This window comes from Perognathus longimembris, chromosome 14 (assembly GCF_023159225.1).
Source record: "Perognathus longimembris pacificus isolate PPM17 chromosome 14, ASM2315922v1, whole genome shotgun sequence".
Taxonomy (NCBI): domain Eukaryota; kingdom Metazoa; phylum Chordata; class Mammalia; order Rodentia; family Heteromyidae; genus Perognathus; species Perognathus longimembris.
Window position 1 is genome coordinate 52,229,135 of NC_063174.1, and position 24,492 is coordinate 52,253,626.

Consider the following 24,492-nt stretch of genomic DNA (forward strand, 5'->3'; position numbering starts at 1 on the left):
ATTTCCAGCTTTTTGTTGGTTGATTGGAGATTAGAGTTTCATGGACTTTCCTGCTCAGGCTGGTTTTGAATCACGATCTTCAGATCTCAGTCTCCTGAGTCACTAGGATTACAGGTGCAAACCACTGGTTCTGCACTTTTATTGTAAACATTCTTTAAGATGGAAGACAGGCTAGACAACATCCAGGCCCTGAGTTTAAGTGTAGAAAGAAAGGACAGGAATGGAGGGAGGGAGGGAGGAAGGAAGGAAGGAAGGAAGGAAGGAAGGAAGGAAGGAAGGAAGGAAGGAAGGAAGGAAGGAAGGAAGGAAAAGAGAAAAGGGGGAGAGGGGAGAGAAGGGAAGATGAAGGAAGGGAAGAAGGAAGGAAGAAAAGGGAAGAGGAACTAATGAATAAAAACATCTGGCCTCCTTTCTCCTAAGAAGGCCAGAAACTACTTTTCCTGGGCTGTAATTGTTTGTTCTTTTTGGTGGCACCAATGCAGGGAATTTTACTAGGAAAACACAGAGGATGCAGTAGCTTGAGTGTTCTATACCCAGGCAAATTTGAAAATAAGCAGGTTTCCAATGTGGAAGGATGGGCCAATCTCAGAGGTTATTGAGTAAAGAGTCAACACGAGAAAGTCAATTACACTATTGACAGATACTCTTACAAAGAGATTTCACATCATAATTATATGCAAAGGAACCCAGCAAATACAAGCTGTGTAATGATCAGCTAATAAAAGTAGCACTTCATCTAAGTCAATAACTGTTTCAGAGTTAAGACAAACAAACACGGCCTTTGCCTCTCAGCTTGGGGGTGTGTGTGAATAATCCCTGAAAGATAAATATTTTCACTTAAGGAGAAGTGCTTAGACTCACACAGAAAGCCTGTCACACAAAGGAGAGGAAGAAATTGGTCTTCAGTGGGTGCTAATGAGTCTCCCACCTGCCCTGGGCCTGAGCCCAGTAAAGGTGGTGGGGAGAGGGGCAATGACCCCTGTAAACACAACCTGCGGGAGGTCTTGGGGTGTGCCCGCCACACTGGCAGATCACTGTGTGCTGTTGTCCTTTTCTACTCGGGGCTGTTTTCCTATGGTCCTCCGCTGAATTCAGGCTCAATGGACATGTGCCCCCCCCCCCCCCAGCAAAAGAATTTTCAATTTACAACAAACAGGATGGAGTAAAGCCCGTTTTCCATCCCCCAACCCTTCATACTGGGTTTGAGACAACACAGACTCTGCCAACGTCCACATAGACGTTTAGTTTCATTTTTCTCAGAGTATCTTGGTACCTAGTATCTCTCCTACAAAGGCAGTGTGGGTCCCACAAGCCAAGTGTCCCCAGTCCTCTGCCTCTCGCCTTGCAGTGTATGTTGACCATACTGGGGACCCCAGAGCAGCAGTGCACATTCCGGCAGTAGCAGCGGCACCTCCGCCCTATAGGAGATGGAACTTCAGCTCCATGGTGACCACTCTACTTTCTTTCCTCCTCGGTCCCAGAGGTGCTGCCCTCTCCCGGCCCTAGTTCTCTCCAGGCTGCCTTGAGAGCTCTTTCTCACTCTTCTGATAAATACAGTTTCTTTGTTTTTATTTGTTGGTGCTGGTGCTGGGGCTTGAACTCAGGGCCTTATGCACTTAATTACTGGCTTAAACTTGTTTTCTTTTGGTTCGTTGCAGGGTTTGAATCTCAAAGCTTTGAGGTTTATTCCCTCCCCACGGCTAGTGTTCCACCACTTTAAGCCAAAACTCCACTTCCAGTTTTTAGGTGATTAATTGGGGATGAGAGTCTCACAGACTTTCCTGCCCAGGCAAGCCTTGAACTGTGATCCTTAGATCTCAGCCTCCCAAGTAACTAGGCTGAGCAGTGACGCTCACAGAAATGCCCACCGGGAGGGTGGTGATAGAGAGCAGCCAGTCCCCACCCAGCGCCAAGCTGGCCTCCACCGGGCTCCTGCTCCCTGTCCTTCCGGAAGGACTGGCTGGACTCACCGTGAGGCTGTGCTGGCAGGCACGCCACCAACGGCCAAAATATACTGCAAGTCTATATTTAGAAACTGCTAACGAAAACACACGGTTGCTCCCAGCAAAACAAAAAAACCATCTACATCTTCCCAGCAAAACAAAAAAAACATCTACATCTTCCCCACCAAAAAGGCCACCTGGGAGGCAAGGCAGGGAGCGTCTAAGAAGAAAAGGGAATGCAGAATCCGTCTCTCAACAGCAGGAGGCAGGGCCAGTGGTATTCTGGTACCATGGTAGAGTTTTACCATGCTCAAGCTCATGGATGATATCTAAAGGTAACCAGGGAAAACTATAAAAGTCTAAGAAAAAAGACCCTTTCTATCTATTTTTAGATGCCTCTCCCTATCAGGTTAGTTGAGATGATATGTCATTTTATGATCTCTAGTGATTCTAATTCCTACCAACGTCCCTCATTATCTAGCCCCAGACACAAGAGAAAGCAATTTCCATCCTGATGAAAGGTTGGTTTTTTTTGTTTTTTTCAAGTCACTCAAGGGAGTCTGACCCTACATCTCCCTTACGCTTAGCAGACAGACTGTCTGGGAGAGTTTCCTTTAGGCTGTGGAACACAATGAAAGCAAAATGGCCTTCAGGTGCAAACTCGATCCATGAGTGAAGAAAAAAGAATGGAGTGGCATGGGGTGACATAAAAAGAGGGGCCGTGCAGGGAGATGGCCGGCCTGTGTTGGGCACTGCACAAGAGGCTCGAGGCATCTGTCAGCCGAAGGAGACCCAGTCCCATGCCCAAGCACAGCACTGAGGGCAAACAGGAAATAAATACAGACATGAAGGGCCCCAACTGAAGCATGGGCCAACCATTTCCAGAACTGCATTATGAGAGAAATCAAGACCAAGAGGGAAAATATTAGATATGTTTGGCAAACAGTTTGGCTCAAGGAAAAGGGACGATTGGGAACTAGGGGGAATGCTTTGGCATAGCCATAGAGGCAGGCTGTGGGAAACTGGTTTGGCAGTGGCTGGTGGGTGGTTAGGAAGAAAGAGAGGAAGGCTAAACTTATGGCGTATGTAGGATCTAAATGAACAGTGGAGCTGAATCTGGGGTTTGTAGTGGAGTAGAGGGGAAAGAAGAAAAGAGGGAGGAGGAGAGGATGAAGAGGAAGAATGCGGAGGAGAAGGAAAGGAAGGAGGAGAAGAAAAGAAGAAGAGGAGGAGGAGCGAGGGAGAGGAGGAGGAGGAGGAGGAGGAAGAAGAAGGAAGCTCCCAAGGCAGGGGTCACATGCTTTGGCAGCAGATCTGACTCCCAGCAGCATTGGTATGTTGCCACCGATTGTCTATAGCACCTGGCAGAGCAGGTGACCTTTGTGCATCTGCCTCGCGTGGTCACCTCTCCTTGGAGACGGACACATTGCACAGATGAGGAGCCATGTGGAAATTCTCCAGCATCCACATGGGTCAGGCACCAGTGCAGAATGACAGGGCGAGGTGAGAATCTAATTAACAACTCACTCATTCTTTCCTTCTACCCACCATACCAGGTTTCTTGATGATGATAATAACAACAACAACAAAAAAACACTTCACTTGTTCCCATCTCCTCATCAGCAAAGAACCAGGGCAAGTTGATGGCTGATGGAGAAGCCAGCATGTAGACTGGGGATGTTGGAGGTTGCTCTGACTTTGCTGACCAACCAAGTTTTTCTTCACTGGCTAATAAACCGGTCCTCTCCATCCTCTTAAAGGGCCCCGAAGGACAAAGCGAGCTCCTCTCTTACCTCATGGCCGCCGTGATTCCAATGGGAGTGATTGGCAATGGACGGACGCCAGGGAACAGTCCTCGGCTCAGAACCCGTGCTCCGTTCTGTATCACTCCTGGAGGAACTGGGGAAGCAAAGGGAGAAAGAAGCCCTGTGTGAGTCTAATGGCAAAGATCTCCATTCCAAGTCAAAAAGTTTGGATAAGGGAGAGATGAAAAGGAGGAAGGGGAGAAGAGTGGACGGGGAGGGGGGGGCGAAGGAGGGAGAGAGAAAGAGAGAAGGGGGGGAGAGAAGCATGTGTGTATATATCCACCTCCACACCCGGTGAGACAGAACAAGAGAAGCAGACAGAAAGAAAGAGGATTGGTCAGTAAAGTCAGACCAATAGCTTACAATCACAAACTTCCACCATTATTTCCTTATTGTTCTTAGCTCTGGTCAGACACTAGGAAAGTCTGAAACACAGCAAGCCAGCAGGACTTCCGAGACCCCAGCAGCCCAATCTCATGTGCTGGACAGAAATGGGCAACACCAGCACCCTTAGGAAAAACACAGCCAAAAGTGCCACTGAGGCTGCGAGGCCTCTGCTAGAGTCCATGGGAGAAGAGGTTTGCCAGCCAGGCTCAGGGGCACACAGGGAAGGCTTGGGACAGCCAGAACTCCTCCTGCTCCAAGGAATCCCCTCATCACCCCCACCTTCTGCGGGGCAACCTCATTCCTGGGGCAACTCTCGCTCACGCTACCTTGTCACCTGCACCCGTCAGGCCCTGTCCATTTTCTGTGCAAACTCTGGCTTTCTGCATGGCTTTCCACCAACCCACCAATCTCATTTTATCTGCGGCTTCACAGAAGGGGAGCTGCAAGGAAATCCTTGCTACTGGATCTTTCTGGACCTCCCAAGTGGCAATTTCATCTGGTTCAAGCCAATCCTGCGCCTTCTGTAGCATCTACCAACACCCTCCATGTGTTGGGTTGGCCAGGCGGATATCATGAGGTGAGAGCATCGCTTGTAATCCTAGATCTCGTGTGACTTGGAGGAAGTCTAGGAATGTGCCTCTTCCAAGACTCCTCCTGATCCCCAGTCCCGGGACAATCTTACACAGAAGGAAGCTGAACAAGTGGTGCTGTTTCACACCAAGTCCACTGAAAAAGCTACCAAATTACACATCCGAGCTGGGCGCTGGTGGCTCACGCCTGTGATCAATTCTAATTATTTAGGAGGCTTGAGATTTGAGGATCGTGATTCAAAGTCTGTCTAAGCAGACAACACGGAGACTCTTCATTCTAAGCAGCAAGGAGCAGGAGAAGAGGAAGTACGGTCAAGAAAGTGCAAGGTCTTGAGTTCAAGCCCCAATACTGGTTGGTGCATGCACACACGCACACACACACACACACACACACACACACACACACACACACACACATGTACGTGCATTCTCTCTCCTCCTCAAAAATCAGCTGGGCTCTGGTAGTTCATGCCTATAATCCTAACAACTCAGGAAGCTGAGAGCTGAGGTTCTGAGAATCATGGTTTGAAGGCAGCCAGGACAGCAAAGTCCATGAGCCCTGTGTGTGTGCGTGCGTGTGTGTGTTTGTGTTGGTCCTGGTGCTTATTACTCAGGGCTTAGGCATTCCCTGAGCTTTCTACTTAAGGCTAGAGTTCTACCACTTGAGCCACAGTGCTACTTCCAGCTTATTCTGAGTAGTTTATTGGAGATAACAGTATCATGGATTTTCCTGCCCTGGCTGGCTTCAAATTGCAATCCTCAGATCTCAACTTCTTGAGTAATTAGGATTATAGTCTGAGCCACCAGCCTGGCTTCAAGAAATTCTTATCTCCACTAAAATTACAAAAAGAAAAAAGAAAAAAAGAAAAGAAAAAAAAGCTGGAAGTGGATCAACGGTTCAAGTGGGAGAGCGCTAGCTTTGAGTCAAAGAAGCTCAGATACAGTGTGCCCAGGTCCTGAGTTCAAACCCCAGGAGTGGCACAAAATCAATCAATTAATAAAACCCGTTTTCAGATTGAGGTGTTTTTTTTTTTGGGGGGGGGGGCAGTCCTGGGGCTTGGACTCAGGGCCTGAGCACTGTCCCTGGCTTCTTTTTGCTCAAGACTAGCACTCTACCTCTTGAGCCACAGTGCCCCTTTTGACTTTTTCTGTGTATGTGGTGTTGAGCAATCAAACCCAGGGCTTCATGCATGCTAGGCCAGCACTCTACCACTAAGCCACATTCCCAGCCCCAGACCGAGTTTTAAAGCCAGAATTATTCACGTACATTCCCCCCCACAAACAAACTGCCTACATGTATGTTTTATTCATCTAATTTTTAGATCTCTAAAAAAATATGCTTTCACAAATATTCCAAAGCTTTAATTATGTATCTATTCATTTTTGTTGTTGTTTTTTTTTTTTTTTTTTTTTGCCAGTCCTGGGCCTTGGACTCAGGGCCTGAGCACTGTCCCTGGCTTCTTCCCGCTCAAGGCTAGCACTCTGCCACTTGAGCCACAGCGCCACTTCTGGCCGTTTTCTGTATATGTGGTGCTGGGGAATCGAACCTAGGGCCTCGTGTATCCGAGGCAGGCACTCTTGCCACTAGGCCATATCCCCAGCCCCTATCTATTCATTTTTGAATACAGGATAGTTTTAACAGTATCAATTCTTTGAGCCTTCTGTACCTCTTGCTAATAAATTTGGCTGTTTCTTCATCAGGTCTGTGTGAGTCCCTTGTAAGTCTTACAAAAGCATGGACAGGTGCTAACTGAAACTTTTATCTAGGCCTATTGACTGTCCAGCACTCTAGAACTTCCCATGTGTATAGCAGAGAGGATGTCAGACTTAGCCAATATTTTAAGTCTAGGATGGTCACAGTGTGGCATGTAAGGAGTGACAGAACTAGAATTGTAAAACTTGCAGAAGAAAGTACAGGAGGAAAGAAAATGCAGAATGGAACTCGTGTTTACAAATAACTTCTCAGTCTTCAGAGAGGGGATTTGGTTTCTGGGTTTGGGGAACTGTGGCAAAAGGCATCAAGTGTTGTGGTGCATGATACTTTCCTAACAATGGTCAGCTCACTGGGAGCTGGGATCTCAGGAAGAACAGCAAAAGAATCTGATACAGCGGGCTATGCGGATCAACAATAGGTTACAAATCTGAGTCACAGTTCCAATCTTTGTCAGCAAAAAAGACACTTGTCTCAATTAATTATTTAGAACTTTTACCAAGTATCTCCCAATGTAGGAGGGGATGAGGACGTAGGGTAAGTACCAATGAGCGGTGGTAGGGCAGGGAGACTTTAGGCCATATATAGGATGGAGATACCTAGTTCAAGCTAACAATTGTAATAGGTATTCAAGATAATATTCCTGTAGGAAGTGTCATCTATGTTGGAATTCAAAGGCAGAAAAGCAGTACATACAAATATTTAGAGGTGGTGTGTGTGTGTGTGTGTGTGTGTGTGTGTGTGAAGTCCAGGTCTGAGCACTGTCTCTTAGCTTTTTCACTTAATGCTAGTGTTCTGCCACTTTGAACCACAGCCACCCTTCTGCCTTTTTTGCTGGTTAAGTGGAGATTAGAGTCTCATGGACCTTCCTGCCCAGGCTGGCTTCAAACCATGATCCCCAGATCTCAGTTATGATTACAAGAGTGAGCCACTAGCGCCAGGCTGGAAACAGAGATATTTTTTTAAAAAGCTTAATGTGTACAAGGAAGTAAACAAACCACTTTGCTACAACAAACGATCCTAGCAGGAATGGGATGCCTTGAGAAAACTGCAAAATGGTTTAGACCGAGCAGCTGATGGGTCCTGCATTATAACCCCCACACCCCGTGTCAATTAATTACCGGCTGTTTTCCTGGAGCAAGTGACGTCCACCCCCCTGCCCCCCACTCCAGATAAGGGAAGAACTCAGCCATCTTCCTGGTGATAGAGTAGCTGGGAAGGAAGGGCAATGGCCATGCTTAGGATACTTTTACTCCCCTGTGCAGATACCCCAACACCTAAAATTAGTCAAAGACTAGGGAGCCCTACAACAGGATAAGAATAAGCGGAACATATGAGCTGAACTTGGTACAGTCATAGTCATTTGTCTACAAGAAGAAAAGCAGCCCAAGGACAGAGCTCCATGAATGTGGCCATCGAGGCAACCCAACAGGAAGAAAACATGAGGGAGACCACCCCTCACCACGCACCTACTGAGTCCCAGGGGCTGGGGCTGCTCCTGGGTCACACAGCATGGGCAGCTCTGTGGCTTTGGGGTAGTACCTTAGCCTTCCTGTGCCTGTTTCCTTACCACGAAAGCAGGCAGAGAAACACACCTCATAGGACTATTCTGAGGATGAAATATGGCAAGCTACAGAAACTGCTTAGATCACCACCATCACCAAAACCACCAGCATCACCTTTCTATCGTTCTACATCAGCTCAAGTTAATTATCTCTAAGGGTTGAATGGGGTCAGGGTTCCTGGTATTAAGCTTTTTGTTAGCCCTCACTTTGATTCCTCCCATTAAAACGTCTCCCTGATTCATGAATTCTGTTCACTTCAGAGAGGAACTCACAGACACTGTGATCCTAACAGCCTTACCAGGCTATTTCCCAAACCCACAAGACTTCTGGCATGTAATGGGGTTCATTCTCTGGATCCTGTTCTCAAATGAGCTTCACTGAGCTCTGCCTCTGCCAATCCTGGCATTTCTCAGCCCTTCTCATTGGCAGCGGACTCCATGTTGAGATGGTGGATGTGTTGGTGTCTGCTCACTGGCTGCCAGAAACCAGCTAGGACATTTCATGGTTCCCCCATCTTTTCTCCTTCTAGAAAACACATCACAGCCAGCCTACAATGGCTCTGTAAGAAGGGCATCCTGAGTATGGGAGCCAGTAGCAATACGAGTGCATTCTTCTGCTTTTCGTTCATTAGTACCTCTACAATCTTCCTTCCCTCTCATTCTATTTCCTCAAAGTACAGCCTGGCAAAGAGCAACTCAACTCATCCAACATACTGAGTCTACATCCCAGCTAGGTCAAAGACCTAGGAAAGTGCATGGCTGAAACAAACTTCTAGCAGATTCAATAGAAGAGGCAGAGACGTCCAGAACCTTCCATTCATTTTTGTGCTGATAACGGGGTGAGCCACAGCTTACTTCAGGCTTTTTGGATAGCTCCAATATATCTTATGGCCCCAGACTGCCTTTGAACCTTGATCCTCAGATCTTATCCTCCTGAGTAACTAGGATTACAGGCGTGAACCACCAGTCCCTCTGGCATCCTTTCTTGTAGATTGGTTAATGCATCTTTTATAGGCAAGAAGAAGACACAGGGTCTGAGGAGGCTGGGAGAAGATGCCATGAACATCAGCACCAAGGAGCTCAGTCCTTGCTGGCCGATGACGTACAGCTAGAGAATCACTAAACTTTCTGACAGTGGCAAGAACTTCACACTCCCGTATACAGAAACAGCTGAATCACTGCAGGTGCTGCGATCTTAGGTGATGACATACTCTGGGGAATCATAGTTAAAAATTTAAAAAGACACACGTCATCAAACTTTGCAGCCTATTATGTCATCCTTCAGCCCTTCCTCAGTTGTCCTCTTGATGGGTAGGTATGCAGCATCTTTGATTTTTCTGAGCTTCTAAAATTAACCTATTGGGAGCTCTAGGGCCATCTCTGGAGGGCAGCCCTGGCCGCCTCCCACAGACATATGCCCAGCAGCAGGTGGTCCTATAATCCTTTCCTTCCCCAAAGGTGCCCTTTTCCACCCGCCTGCTCGGAAGCAGGCTAGGGAGGGGGCTGGCAGTGCCACCTGTCCTTGGGTACTTCTCTTCTGATGTGCTTGGCTGATCCATACCTGGGTTCTAGGCATGGCCGCCCCCCCGCCCCCCCCCCCCCACCTCTCCACCCAGTCCATTCAGCTGCTTTGTTTATTATCTACAGTTCATCTCTGGAACATTCCCACCAGGGATTAGAGAAGCCCTTTGAAGATGAGTAATGGTGATCTGGCTCTCCTGACTTAATCATAATTCCTCCACAGGGGTTAGGGATGACTCACAAGGCTTGTCAAAGAGGAGGTGCAGTGCAGGTGTGGAAGGGGCTCCCAGAAGCTGCCAGTAATCTCCACGGCCACCTGCTGCAGGGAGGGGGGGGGATAGGTGGATGGATGGCTTTTGACTTTCAAAGTTAGAAAAACAGCAAGCTAGCCATGTCCAGGATGATTGTCCGAGCGTAGCACCCTGAGCATGTGAGACCGTGGCTCTCCTTACAGAATACATCTTGTGCTACACACTGCCAAGTCTGCAAAGGCGAATGTCACCTGCACCGGGGAGCTGGCGGGCAGACACACTGCTGGAACCGAGGTTTTTATGAGCCTCATCCGCTGACTTGCTGGAAGTGAAACCGCAAATTGAAACGAGAGGCTGGAGGGGCCCATCAGGATCCAGCCCAAGTAAGGCAGGGTGTGTGTGTGTTTGGGGGCTCCAGGGGCAGTTTTTGAGACCCCATGGACAGAAAGAGGCTTACATTTCTCCAGTGTCTTAAGCGGTTTCTTCCGTACAATCTACTCAGCCTCAGATCCTGGACAGTGGCCAGTCTTGCCGGCCTTGGGCTAGCTCTGCAAATGCTGAGCTTGAGAAGGAGGAGAAAGCTCGAAGGAGCTGCCATGTGGTGACCTGAAGTGGAGTAGCTTTAAAGGGCAATGACAAAGGAGAAACCTTTCAAGCCATCCGGGCCAGCCTGGAACTGCTCAGAGTGAACAGGGAAGAGAGCCGACATTGGTCGTTTCTGCTCAGACAGGGGCATCAAAGAGCCCAGAGGTGCAAGCACAGGGCTATAAATAGCACCGCACGAGGAGAAGCTCAATAAACAGAGCCTGGCCACAGCATGAGCCCCAGGAGAATGCAAGCAGGAAACACTCTTAGCTCTCACAAGTCACGCCGGACAAGATCTGTATCCATCCACCCTGGGACACGGGCCACACACACGGTCATATCCATCCGTACTTCCACCTGGGCCATGAACACCACCCTGCAACCTGCCCCCCTACTCTTGGCCCAATGGTTTGCAGAGGATATGTTTGAACATTCTGCCCAGAAACCTCACCTCACGTTTTCTGTGCTTGGGACCCTGCTGGCCAGATCTCAGATCTCAAGGTGGAAAGTACTGGGTAATGGAAATGGAAATCAAAGGCGGGAGTGTGGTAGGCAGGGAAGTGAGAAGTCGGGAGGATAGAACTGAAAAAGCAGTGGCAATGGTTCCTTCTGGCTAGGTCGATTAGAAGGTTAAGATCGGACACTTGGCTTTATGAATGCAAAGAAAACACACTTGAGATGTCTTCACTTCCTTTAGGGCCTTACCAACCTGCTTATCGCCCATGCTTACACTTGACCTCCAAGGGACTGTACCAGGCTAGAGGTCAGATGGGAAGGTGAATATGAGTTCCTGCTCCTACCCTTTCCTAGCCTTCATCTATCCACCTTGGCTGCATCTGTCCACAGGTGACTTTAGTATCCATCCTGGTTATTCCCTCCTGGGGCATTGGGGATCTTTTACCCTTGGCCTTGATGAAGGCTTGGCTAGACTTCTGACATGGAAATGATTTTCTAGTCTAACAAGCCTTCTAGGATTCTACATGAGCAGTAAGCTTTAAAAATTCAATCTAATGCTTCAATGTAAATAGAACTATGGATGTCCTAGAAAGAGAATGATTTATAGTTGGATGGAGAAGGGAGGGGTTTAACTACTTGGAGGAACTTAACCAGTGGTCAAGAATCCAGTGAGAAGCCAGGTGCTGGTGGCTCACGCCTGTAATTCTAGCTACTCAGGAGGCTGAGATCTGAGGACTGTGGCTCAAAGCCAGCCTGGGCAGGAAAAGTCTGTGAGACTCTTATTGCCAATTAACCACCAAAAACCAGAGTGGTGCTGTGGCTGAAGTGGTAGAGCGCTAGCTTTGAGCTGAAGAGCTCAGGGACAGTGCCCAGGCCCAGCGTTCAAGACCCATGATGGACAAAACAAACAAACAAAAACCCAGAAGTGGTGCTGTGGCTCCAAGTGGTAGAGCACCGCCCTGAGCAAAGTGCTCAGAAACAATGTTCAGGCCCTGAGTTCAAGGATCTGAGAAAGGATGTTCTGAGGCTCTGTACATGCTCAAGCAATTGCTTGCTTTTCCAGAATCTTCATTTATTCTCTTAACCCAACAACCAGTTCATATCTTTGTCTCTTTCTCTATATATCAATGTATAGTGGTGGAATCTTACCGCGCTCTGATGAAATCAGTGTGTTTTCACTTACATGGGTCATGCAACTTGAGTTTAGGAACCATTTCAGCCAATAACTTGATTACAATCTGTACTTTTCCTGTGAGATTAAGAAAGAATAGAGGGAGAAGTGTGTGTGTGTGTGTGTGTGCACAAGCGTGTGCACACTGGTACTTGAACATAGGCCTGGGTACTGTCCCTTAGTTGTGTTTTTTTTTTTTTGCTCAAGGGTGGTAACTCTATGACTTGAGCAATAAAAAAAGACCTCTGTCCTTTTGGTTGTCAATTAGAGACCAGAGTCTTCACAGACTTTCTTGCCCAGGCTGGCTTGGAACAGTGATCTTCAGATCTTGGCTTCCTGAGTAGCTAAAGATTACAGGAGCCACTGGTATCTAGCTTGGAGGTAGGTTTTGAATCTCTGTATTCCCCCGAAACATAAGATAGTATTTCAGAGCCACATTCCCTATTACTTGCTAGCTATAGAAGGATGTCTCTTACACACCTGCACAGGTGTTTGCTGGGCAGCCTAATATTCTGAATGCTGTGAATCTGAGGTTAGCATAGGGAGAACGAGAACTGTACAGTTAGAGGGAGGTAAGAGCAGCCAGGCAGGGGGCCAGATATCCCTGAGAATGCTTGGCTCTATTACTTGGCTCTTTGAAAGGAGGAACAAAGACGTGAAGAATGGAATCGAGTTTCCTAATGCTGTCAGGGCAGGCTGGGACAAGTGGTGGGCTATAGAGGCTGCTCTGAATTCTGGACTCATTCCCGGTGACACCTGTTGTGGTCTCAGGACAAACATTTATTTTTTCTGTGGGAAATACTATCTCCACCAGTGGGGGTGGGGGATTCTTGTTGCTAAGGAAGCCATAAGGCCTTCAGACAGCCGGCATCCACAGAAATGAGACAGGTGGGCAAATCCCCTAGCAGTGCCACTTCATGTCACACTGCTTGCACCAAAGTGTTTCATCAGTAAGAAACTGTGATGAAGCAGTGTCCCAATGAGAGGCTGGGCAGTCCCTGGTATACCAGCTGTCTGTCCACTCAATATGGTTCTGGCTTACTGGGGGCAACGAGCAAGGCATCAGCCATCAGTACAGGGGAGCAAAGGACAGCTATCCCTTGGGATAGGAGACCTTCCTCAAAGCTGCTAGGATGCGAAGAACCAGGAGGTAGTGAGCATAAGTAGAGTCCAAGGGAGGAAAGAGTTGTGCCAAACTTGACATGGGCTCAATGGCCAAGAGAAGATGGAGACAGAAACCCTGCTGAGCTAAGCCAGCCCTGCCCTTATCATTGGATCAGTCTAAAAAGCTACAGAGAGATGACACAAGGAGCAATCTCGGCTACATTTTAAGGCTAACCTTGGGTAAACCAGACTTTCCAGAATGGCAGTCCTGATATTAATGAGGGTCCAGAGAGAAAAGAACTTTCTAAAAACAACTGCGGGTCACACACAGCCTCTCCTACAAACTCATAGAAACCATTCCTATAGGAGGAAGGGAGGCTGCCTCCATTCGTTATGAAGTCTCGATTCTCCTCCTTGTCATCAACCCTGACCTCTTACCAGCCATCTACTCATTTCAGAAGCACACTGACGCGTTCATTCATGCATATGCGTGGATCCATGTTTCCACGCATATGCATGCAATCATGCAGTTATGTCATTTCTTGGGGGGGGTGTTTAATTTGGCATTAGTTCTTCCTGTGGCCTTGGGATGTAAGTGAAAAGGTTAAGTTCACAAACTATGGTGCTGTAGGCTAGAGAAATATCTACTCACAACCTGCTTGTATCTCAGGGGGAGTATTCAAAAGCATCATGGCACTGGCAGCATCAATGTCAGGATCTGGAAAAATCAACCAATAAATAACATTATTTACAACAGGGCTGGTGTGTGTGTACGTGTATATGTGTTTGTGAGAGAGAGAGACAGAGAGAGAGAGAGAGAGAGAGAGAGAGAGAGAGAGAGAGAGAGAGAGAGAGAGAGAGAGAGAGAGAGAGCACTCCCCCTGCAAGTTAAGTTTATGAATGTTGATAGAGGAAAAAAGAGAAAGAAATCCAGGATCTAGATGAGCTATCCCATAGGGTGACTTAAAAAAAAAAAAAAGACAAAACAATTTAGATCTGAGAGAGGGGAAAAGTATTCCAGAGTGAAAAGGAAATTGGAGCTAAGAGCCTCGTAGGCTTTCCTGCCCAGGCTGGCTTTGAACCTCTGTCCTCAGATTGCAGCCTCCTTGGGTAGCTCGGATAACAGGTGTGAGTCAGCAGAGCAGGCTGAGTGAGATTTAAAGAAGCATGTTTTAATCAGATGAGCACAGTCGATTCTCATGACGTTCAGGTTGTAATTTGCGCTCTGCGTTTCTGGTGAGCAGCATGTCTCTGAAGCCCCTTGGCTTTGACCTTGGGATGGAGGAGTAGGAGAGAGGGCTGACAGTTGTTCTACCACGGCAGTCTTCAATGCATTGGGGGAAAGCTGACAGCATCAAGAGGAAAAAGCATTAGGTATACCTGCAGCTGGTGAGCTAGAAACAAGACATTTAGCTAGTTGTACTGGTCACCAGAATGTGAACTGTATTTTACAAGGTGATGTGTGCTTACAGTGAGGGTAGAAAAAAACAACAACCCAGTAAAAATATATATTAAAAAAAGTAAACTTCTGATATGGAGGGTACAGTGGTTGCTTCTACATCTATTACTGGTTTTTAATCTGAGTCGAAAAAGGGAAAAAAAAAAAAAACAACAACAACCCCCAAACTCATCACTTTATTGCTATAATTCTTAATGAGTTTCTAAACCCTTACCGATCTACCAGTTGACAGATGGCAGGTTATATAGAGACAGAAAAAAAATATTATCCTTTTATAACTAAATTCATTTTCCTCTGAGAAACAGCAGCGCTGCTGCTATGGAAATGAAGGTCACCATGGCAACAGTAAACAACCCCCAAGAATGGTCACTGAATAGGCTGAAAAGAACATCTGTCCCGGCCCAGCGTCCCAGCTGCCCTGGGGCGAAATTCACTAATAGTGCCGTGATGCCCCATGACAGAAGCTGCCGCCTGTGCCCTGTCCAAATAAATGAAGTGTGCAACTGAAATTGACATCAAAATGCCTGCCCTTGCAGACTGCTGCCTCCCGTCCGCTAAACCCACCGACTAATGATGGGGAGAGGGGAGGGGCCTCCTGCTTGTCAGTTTTTGTACAAATTACATACCAAAAAATTCAATTTACTACTAATGGCTCCATGGCACTTTATTTTGGGTATTCTGTGAGAAAATGACTCCCCTCCCCACGCTTTCTACTGTTTAAGAAAGGTACATTTTTTTTCATACTTCATCTGTGCAGTTTCATTCCAAGGGAGTAGTGTGATAATAGTATAAAGCCACATGAGCCATTAATAATATGGATGATGCTGTTTTCAGAAGACAACGCCTCAAAAGAAAAAAAAGTAAGTGAAGGAACATTACTCTGCAGGCTTCCCCCCCGCCCCCGTTTATTTTGTCTGCTGGAGGCCTGTTACTTACACTTCATAATGGAGTAAAAGTTTATTTTTAATAGGTACACTAACTTATTTGGCAGCTCCTGGGGTGAAATTTCTAAAATAGCCATACACATACAGTATGATAAATGAATGAATGATTAACTGAAAAGCTTAAAGCGCACCTCACTGTTGCTGAGGTCCTTCCAGGTCCTCATCGCTATTATTATTGTTGCCATGGGGGACACCCTCTGAGGCTTCCCCTCCATTCTTCTGGCTGGAAATGGCCTTTGCCCTTCTCAGGGACAATGTGCCATTTCTTCTCACCATGCAAAGGTTCATTGCTATTTTTGAGAATACAAATATGACAGATAAGCAGTACTGGAAAATTAAAAAAAGAAATTCTGTGTTCTTCAAAAATAATGGAACTTGGGAAGATGTCTGAGTGCCAGTAAAAAAAGAGGACAGGAGACCCTCAGACAAAATGAAACTTAGAAGAAACTGTCAGGGGAGCACTCCTACCTGATCCTCTCATGATGTCCATCCCGCCCCAGCCGAGGGGGGACTCGCTTAATAAGCTCCTCATGGTTCCTAGGACCTGGATGTGCCAGATCTGCTGCCCCCACAGATACACAAGCAGACGCCATCACAGAACGCCCGCTGGCCTCTAGGCATTCTGGGTAAGTATGACAGATAAGCCACTCATCTGAGTACATAATGGGTTCTTCCAGCCATACCTCCATCGGAGAAGACCAGTTCCTAAAGCAACCCCGGGCAGAGAACGGAATGAAGGGCAGGACACAAGGTTCAGCCCTCTGGACAAACCCAAGAACCACAAATGGTATGCCACCGTGTGTACAAATATCTCACAATACCAGCCCTTCCGGGGGTGGGGAACTATGAAAAGAAAGGCTGCCAGAGAACTTACATGCAATAAAGGTACACATTGGGTTGGGAATGTGGCCTAGTGGTAGAGTGCTTGCTTGCCTAGCATGCATGAAGCCCTGGGTTCCATTCCTCAGCATCACATGAACAGAAAAGGCCAGAAGTGGCGCTGTGGCTCAAGAGATAGAGTGCTAGCCTTGAGAAAAAAAGAAGCCAGGGACAGTGCTCAGGCCCTGAGTCCAAGCCCCAGGACTGGCACCAATGAATGAATGATTATAAATAAATAAAAATAAATAAAGGCACACATTTTAAGCATAGTTTGATGAAATTTGACAAATTTTACAATCCTGCTACCATGACTCAAAATCAAGATGAACAGAACAACGCTACACTTCTACCACTCCAAATTTCCAGGTACCCCATTTACAATAGTATCTCTCCATAAAATGTATTTAATGTGTATGTGCGCCAATATAATTTTTGTTTCTTTTATAGTTAAAGGTCCTTTGTGTCCTAACCAAAAACTTGGAAAGATTGATTTATTTAAATGGCACTCTCTTATTTTATAGAATGTGACCTAGATCTACTGCACACACTCAGTGTACCCACAGTCTCCTGTGTCCTCTCTCTAAAGAGAAGAGTTGCTACACTTCTTACACTAATATTCAATGGCTTAAGCTTCCCCTCTCCCCTTCTCACAATTGGAAAGTAATACACACAGCATTATCATATCTATAATTGAGACTCCGTTTCTGAACACAGAAATTGTGTATAAGCATTTGTATATATTCATTGAAACACTGACACATGAACACTCAGTTCAGGTTTACAGTACTCTGCTCTTTCTTTAGCGCTGACTTTTGTCTACTGGGATTTCAGTTACCCGTAGTCTAAAAAATAGGAAGCAGATAATTCCAGACATTTAATTTAACATACTGTTATAATCTATTTTATTGTTAGTCTTTTTCTTGCTTTTTACCTCTTGCTGTGCCTAATTTAAAATTTAAACTTTATCATAGATAGGTGCATGAAATACTACACATTAGTAGAATTTATAAAATTCAGATTTACAGGATTTTTGGTTTCAGTTATGGACTGTGGATATTGGTGCACCGCGCCACCACCTCCCCACCTCCGTAAGGTAGGGTGACTGTTGTACAAGTAAGACAGCTTTCTGCAACTTTAAAAATCTTTTTACTTGATAACACATCTTGGCACCTATTCATATTAGTATAGGTTATGTGAAGTTCTTCTACAGTGAGTTTTTGTGGATAAAAACATACCTCACTGTACTGGTAATTTGCCAGAGTGAGGCAGAGGGGTATAGGAGAATAAAATATTGTGTGTGTGTGTGTGTGTGTGTGTGTGTGTGTGTGTGTGTGTGTGTGTGTGTATCTATCTATCTATCTATCTATCTATCTATCTATCTATCTATCTATCTATCTACCTATCTATCTATCTATGGGGAAGGGAGGGTCAGGGATTTTTTTTCCCTAACAATACCAAACTCCTTTGCTATCTATCTATCTATCTATCTATCTATCTATCTATCTATCTATCTATCTATCTATCTATCTATCTATGGGGAAGGGAGGGTCAGGGATTTTTTTTCCCTAACAATACCAAACTCCTTTGCTCATGCCTGAACAACATGTCCCTTCCCAGGGCCCATCGCAATTTCCATCTTTAACGCGGTTGTCTTATCACATTGCCTCTTTTCTAAAGTGCAAGACTGAGAACCAGCCACACACCCTGAAGATGTTTGCAAACCCTATCCTCTTGCATGTACATGAATAACAATATTATGCTTCAGAGGGAGAAACGGAGTAACAAAGTTTTCAGAGTCAATGGTACAGCTATTTACTCAGGATAGTTCCTTTTGGAAATCAAAGGAGGGTGCAGATACGATGGGGAACAGCACAAGACTAGGCATGAGACCTTGGGGGTTCAACTTTTGGATCTGACACTAATTAACTGATACTTTGATTTTACTGATCCTGCGGTCAGTCATTTAAAATGGTGGGTGGCTGTCTACAAACTTGAGGAGCCGATTTGGGTTTTCATTACCTTTCACACTCTTCTCTGAATCGGTCTATTACATCTCTTAACTTACTCTTCCCGTTCTGATTCATGGCTTCCAGAACTATGTGACTCAAGGAGCATCTAACCGATGCAGGTAAGGCTGGGAGAAGGTACACTGCTGCCTGTCGTGATAGGTCCCTGTCAGTTCCACTTTACAGCAATCCACTGACCTTGGTATGCCTATTTTGTGGGCTCTTGGTGTGTGCTTTCTGTTTGCATTCACTTCCAATCCGCTAGGATTTGCTATCGGAGGGAAGTGACTTTGAGGAGATCATGAAGTTTTAAAAACTAAAAATATCAAGGCCAGCGGGAAGCCATTGGTTTAATCCTCAATGCAGTGGACTTGCTAAAAAAAAAAAAAAAGTGAGCACCATCTTTGGTTCTAAGTTGATCAACTCATCAAAATGACCACGTGGAAAGCCAGAACATTACAACTTTTACTTTTAGAATTTCTTTCTCCTTCTTCTCCACCTCTACTTCTTCCTTTTTATACCTGAAGTGCTTTACAGGATGATAAAGGATAGTACATAGCTGAGTAAAGAAAAAAAAACTTTTTGTCAGTCATGGGGCTTGAACTCTGGGCCTGGGCACTGTCCCTGAGCTCTTGTGCTCAGGCTAGCGCTCTACAACTTGAACCATAGTGCCACTTCCTGTTTTCTGGTGGTTAATTACAGATAAGAGTCTCACAGACTTTCCTGCCCAGGCTGGCTTTGAACTGCGATCCTCAGATCTCAGCCTCCTGTGCAGCTGTGATTACAAGCATGAGCCACTGGCTCCTGGCTAAGACAATTTTTTAAGATGTTAACACACACACACACACACACACACACACACACACACACACAATGCCAACACTCAGACAGAAATTACCTCGCCCAATGAGAAGCACACACTAAAGTACTCACAGGCCCTTCCCTCTCACTCCCTCCCCTACCACAAAGGTGAGCTGTGCTAAGAAGGCTCCTGTTCCTGCTTGCCCGCCTCATTTACTGCTGTATGCCTAGCATCTAGCTTCCCGTTTGGAACCTAATGAGGTGCAGATAAGCAGTTATTGGATAAATGAATGGTGACTTATCCGATCTGCTGTTCAAGTGACTCTAGCTACCTGAAACTCAGCATTCCATTGAGGAAATATACCTGCTGATCCACAGGGTAAATGGAATTCCCTAGAAACTTCAGGAAAACACCAAGGAAGACAAGCACCCAGAAATTCTTTATCTCCCTTGGTGCCATAGATCTCTGTTTTGAAATATTGTTACCCATTTTCTAGAACACTATAGGCAAGTCACCCATCTGAACAGAGTTGGCTAATTCTGCAAATAGAACTGAAGTGAAATGTATTTGACCAACATTGGGGGTAAAGGGGACAGAAAACAGAAGAAACAAAAGCAACCAAATAAATACAAGCTCGAGGAACCTGGACATTTCCTGGGGAACAGAGCAGATCTCCTTGGTTCCATTTACGCATGCAGCAACTACGAGGCCAGTGTCTCTCCACCAAGGGCAACCAAGGGCAACCACGTACCCCCTGCCCCCCAAGGACATATGACAATGTTTGCAAACATTCTTCTTTGCAGTGACTAGGTAACTAAACAGGGTGTGCTCCAGGCATCTGGTGGGTAGAGGCCGGGGATGTTGCTCAACATTCTAGGATACAGGATAAGCCTGCATGATAAAGAATGATCCAGTCCCAAAGGCTGAGAAACTGTCCTATAATGTGCTATCTAAACATGTGCTACGATTTAAGCAAACCAAAACTCTGAACCATTGTTTCAAAAGAAAACACACAAAACTCACTTTGTGTGGATACTGTTTTCTGTCCCTCCCCCATGACTATTTTTTTTTCCTTTGTAGTATAGATTAAGAGAGATAGAATACCTACATTTGTAGCTTTGAAAACCATAGGCTAAACTAAGAGTCATAGTGTTTGGCTTCTGTTGCAATCAATCAAGATATCTAAAATAGCTGCAACTGATCTAGCAGGCAGCACAAACAAGGGTGGGGGAGGGCTGCCAGCTCTGGGGACGTCATTCTTCTACGTCCTTTGGTTTAAGGTGGTGGAGACAGAAATTGCCTGATAGGAGGAACAGCAGGGAAGGAATGGGAAGGAAATCTACTGTGGAATTTCCCGTGCAGTGGACTGCAAATATCTCCAGGGTCCTTGTTACAGACAGACACGCAGACAGGGAGAGGAGATAGCATCCAGCCAGGTGGAAAAGTTTCAGGACTGCCAGGATTTGAGGAGTGAAAGCCTCATGCAAAGCCAGCTTGTAACTTTAGACTTGGTGGCTATTAGACTTAGTGGCTCTAGCCTGGTCACCCTAGCCATGTCAGAGAAGGGGTGGGAGACTTAGAGAGCCCCCCCCCCCCAGCACCTAATGCCAGTCCAAGAGACAACCAAAAGAACACCTCAAATTCTGTTGCTCGGAAGGCATGAAGCTAGTTAAAAACCACCAAGAGCACTAAGATGAATGGCTGTTGGAAGAGAAAAATAAATCAAGCTGGAGGGAGTGAGGATGAGGTAAACGTGCCCTTCACCCCCCCTTCCCCTTCCCCCTCCTTTCCTTTTTTTGGAGACAGGGTCTCACTATGTAGTCCAAACTGGCCTTAAGTTCTGATCCTGCTCCCTTTGTCCAGGGTCATCGTTCCAACGCACACACATTGTTCTCAAATATCTCCTAACTCCATTTCTTGCAGAAGGGGATTCTGGGAAGAAGCCCTGACCGGGAAGCAGGGAGCTCACAGTGTATCCCGAGCTGAGAGTCAGATACCAGGCCCAGGGACTCTGGATCTCACATGCCTTATCCCTAGTGTGGCATTCAATGGCTGGGCTGGAACCTCCTTCAGGTCCTCATAGTCAGTCACTGCTGCTTCCCTGCACATGGAGACACTGCAATTTTCTCCTGAGAACAAGAATTGCTTGAACTTTGATGTCTTCTGCCTCCATTCTAAGGTCTTCTTCATGTTAGCAGAGGTGTGCTGTCCATTTCTCCGAATACTTCCAAGTCGAGTGAACAACACATCACGTCCACTTCTGTGCCAAGGCTCACTTTTGATCTGACACTCTAAACTTCCCAATGATGAATAGCTATCTCTATACATCCTTGATAAAAGTCTTTCTTCCAGCTGCTCAGGTGCCAAATGGAAGGAGACACAGGTGCTAAAACAGCCAGTTTAAAATAGTCGAGGCTCCTAGAACTTGAAGACCAGGTGACAGGCAACTCAGAACAAACGATGCCTTTGCCCCACCACTCATGGGACAGAACAATTAGTTTACAGGCAAGGAGGTTTTGGATTGATTCTACTTGGTTCATTCAATATGCTACGCTGTGCATTTTAATTGTTTAACTTCTTGTGGGGGACGGATGAGGAGCTGTATACTCCTAACTTCCTTCCCAATGGACACCTCATCGGGCTCTAATGGTCTGTTCTCTGCCTGGGCATGTTTCCCTGACGACGCTGTACTGGCAGCCATGTCTGCATCTACGGATGGTACAGAGGGAATTCTCACCCTGGGAGAAGGGAGACAGGCAGGTGAAGCATGCTAGAATATGGACTTCTTTGCCTTGAACACCGCTGGCCTGCTCCTGGCTTCTTCAACCGTCGCCCAGCCAAGACTTACCATTTAGGGGTCGGCTTCCCGCAGGGCCGGAACGGGAATGGGGACGCCCCCAAGATGCCTGAGAGGAAGAAGGCGCCGGTAGACACAGTGGAGGACTAGGCCTGGCAAATGACTGGCAGGGGGCACTGAGGCCCAGAGCACCTGGTGTCTAGCCAACTTCCAAGGTATTAGCTTGATCTTTCCCTGGGCGGCTGACCCGGTCTCCAGCCATCACTTCTCCAGACTTACTGGAAAATCACTGTCTGTCCCCACCCACCCAGGAACCACTTCCTCCTCTAGTAAAGGGTGGCTCTAGCCTGTCACCAACTCTCTCCCAACTACTTGGGGTTCTTGTGGTGGCCTGGCGCCTGAAGGAAGCAGGGTGTGTGGGTACCGGCAACTGAATAAGTGTTTGTAGTGCATCTTCATTACCTCTGTCCCCAACTGAGCATATGGGTGAAGCCTCTTCTCCAGGAGCAATGAGTCCATCTCGGGGTGCCATTGGCAGGTGTGAGCACGAGAGGAAATCTCGCCCAGAACCCTGCTGTTGGTGAGCCAAGGCACACCTGCTCTCGGAGGAAACAGTCACAAGATTGCAGAACTAGGAAAACTGGGTTGTTTCAATCTGGGCACCATATCAAAGAATCAGACGGAGCTCAGAGCGAGTGACGCATGCCTGTAATCCTAGCTTCTCAGAAGGCTGACATCTGAGGAGCGTCGCTCAAAGCCAGTCTGAGCAGGGAAGGCTGTTAGATCCTTATCTCCAATTAACTAGCAAAAAGTCAGAAACGGAGCTTAAGTGGTAGAGCGCCAGCCTTGAGTGAAAAAGCCAAGGGACAGTACGTAGGCCATGAGTTCAAGCATGCGTGTGCACGCACACGCGCGCACACACACACACTACAACCACCTGCTGATATAACCACACTTCCTCTGCCGAGAGAGTCCTTTGAATACTCATCTCATTCCTTCTCCCTTAGAGACCTCAGCTGCAGATACAAAAGAGGTAGAGATGATGAAAGCTCAGTTTCCTTTAGAGACGAGAGGACTCTTCTCTTCAGTGTGCACACTGAAGACCCCTGGTCACTCTTGGGGTGCCCGTGGTTCATTCCTTTAGAGGGTGGTGGTAAGGCCCGCTGGCCCATCCTGGCTATTCTTCCAGGGGGAATTCATGATGTGGATTTTCAGAACAGGAGGAGTCACGAAGCTTTCCAGGTCCCAGTTTTTTTGGTGTTGTTTTTTTTTGTTTTTTTTGGCCAGTCCTGGGCCTTGGACTCAGGGCCTGAGCACTGTCCCTGGCTTCTTCCTGCTCAAGGCTAGCACTCTGCCACTTGAGCCACAGCGCCCCTTCTGGCCGTTTTCCATATATGTGGTGCTGGGGAATCGAGCCCAGAGCTTCATGTGTAGGAGGCAAGCGCTCTTGCCACTAGGCCATATTCCCAGCCCCGCAGGTCCCAGTTTTAATGCAGCTTTTAATTCTTCCTTCCTAATCCTTCCCCCAAAGACCCCCCCACAAGTATGCGCAAACACAAAGCTTAGTATTTTTATGAAAAGTTTTCTGCAATTCTCAGATAACAATTGAGAAAAATGAAGAAAGTGAACCAACTCAGTACTTCCAAGTGTTTTATCTGACAAGGATTCTTCTTAAAGTCAGTGTCGGCTTGGAATCTGAATCGGAGCTTTGCTTCCAAGAGGTGCCACACAGTAGGCCCAGGGAATTCCACCAGGACCTTGCCATTGATTCTGCTAAACTATGCGTATCAACAGACCTCAGGACACCTACCCACCACGGAGAAGAGAAGTGAGTAAACTGCTAGTGATTAATTTCACTTTAGACACAAGAGTGAAAACAGAGGAAGACTGTAAAAATCAAAGTACCACGGACAGAAAGAGATTACATTCCTACCCAACAATAAGTAAGCATAGTACTGTGAAAATTTAAGAAAGGTACCATCCTGCCCAATTCTGAAAATACCTTTCCAACTCCAAAAATGGATTTTAATTCTTTAATTCCCTCCCTCCCTCCCTCCCTCCCTCCCTCCCTCCCTCCCTCCCTCCCTCCCTCCCTCCCTCCCTCCCTCCCTCCCTCTCTCTTGTGCAGCACTGGGATTAAACTCAGGGCTTTGCACCAGTTGGGAAGGTGGGCAGGTATTCTAACACTCGAGCCACCCCCTCTCAGCCCTTTTGGCTTTCATTTTTTTTTTGTTGTTGTTTGCCCTAGATTGGATGGCAGTCCTTATTTACATTTCCCACTTCCCTGGGACCACAGACCGCCGCCACACCCAGCTTTTTATTGGTTGAGATGGGCTCATGTGAACCTTTTGCTCCAAGGGCCTAGGACTGCTGCCCTCCTAACCTCCTCAGCCTCCCCAGCAGCTAGAATTACAATTGTGGCAGCACCTGAGTTGGGTTTCAAAAAATGTAAAGCACCTGAGCTGATCTTCTGGAAATAGTCAATGTGGCCCAGAAGGCAACCCCCATTCCCCGAGT

The 24,492-nt window shown here is 46.7% G+C and overlaps 1 protein-coding gene and 1 long non-coding RNA gene across 9 annotated transcripts in view; both read right to left on the reverse strand.

Annotated features, from left to right (window-relative positions):
- Foxn3 (forkhead box N3) overlaps positions 1 to 24,492 on the reverse strand; it is a 360,243-nt gene that overhangs the window by 11,815 nt on the left and 323,936 nt on the right. For 5 of the 8 annotated variants that reach the window (XM_048361885.1, XM_048361883.1, XM_048361884.1 and 2 more), the window contains 2 exons: positions 13,741 to 13,806; positions 3,737 to 3,842 (listed from right to left, as the gene is read on the reverse strand). In XM_048361885.1, coding sequence (XP_048217842.1) covers positions 3,737 to 3,842; positions 13,741 to 13,806 — 172 coding nt within the window. The remainder of the gene's footprint in view (positions 1 to 3,736; positions 3,843 to 13,740; positions 13,807 to 24,492) is intronic. The other 3 variants (XM_048361887.1, XM_048361889.1, XM_048361886.1) reach the window with 2 other exon arrangements.
- LOC125362933 lies at positions 11,257 to 11,583 on the reverse strand. Its single transcript, XR_007213155.1, has 2 exons — positions 11,338 to 11,583; positions 11,257 to 11,289 (listed from the first exon to the last, which is right to left on the reverse strand). It is a non-coding gene; the product is annotated as an uncharacterized LOC125362933 (long non-coding RNA).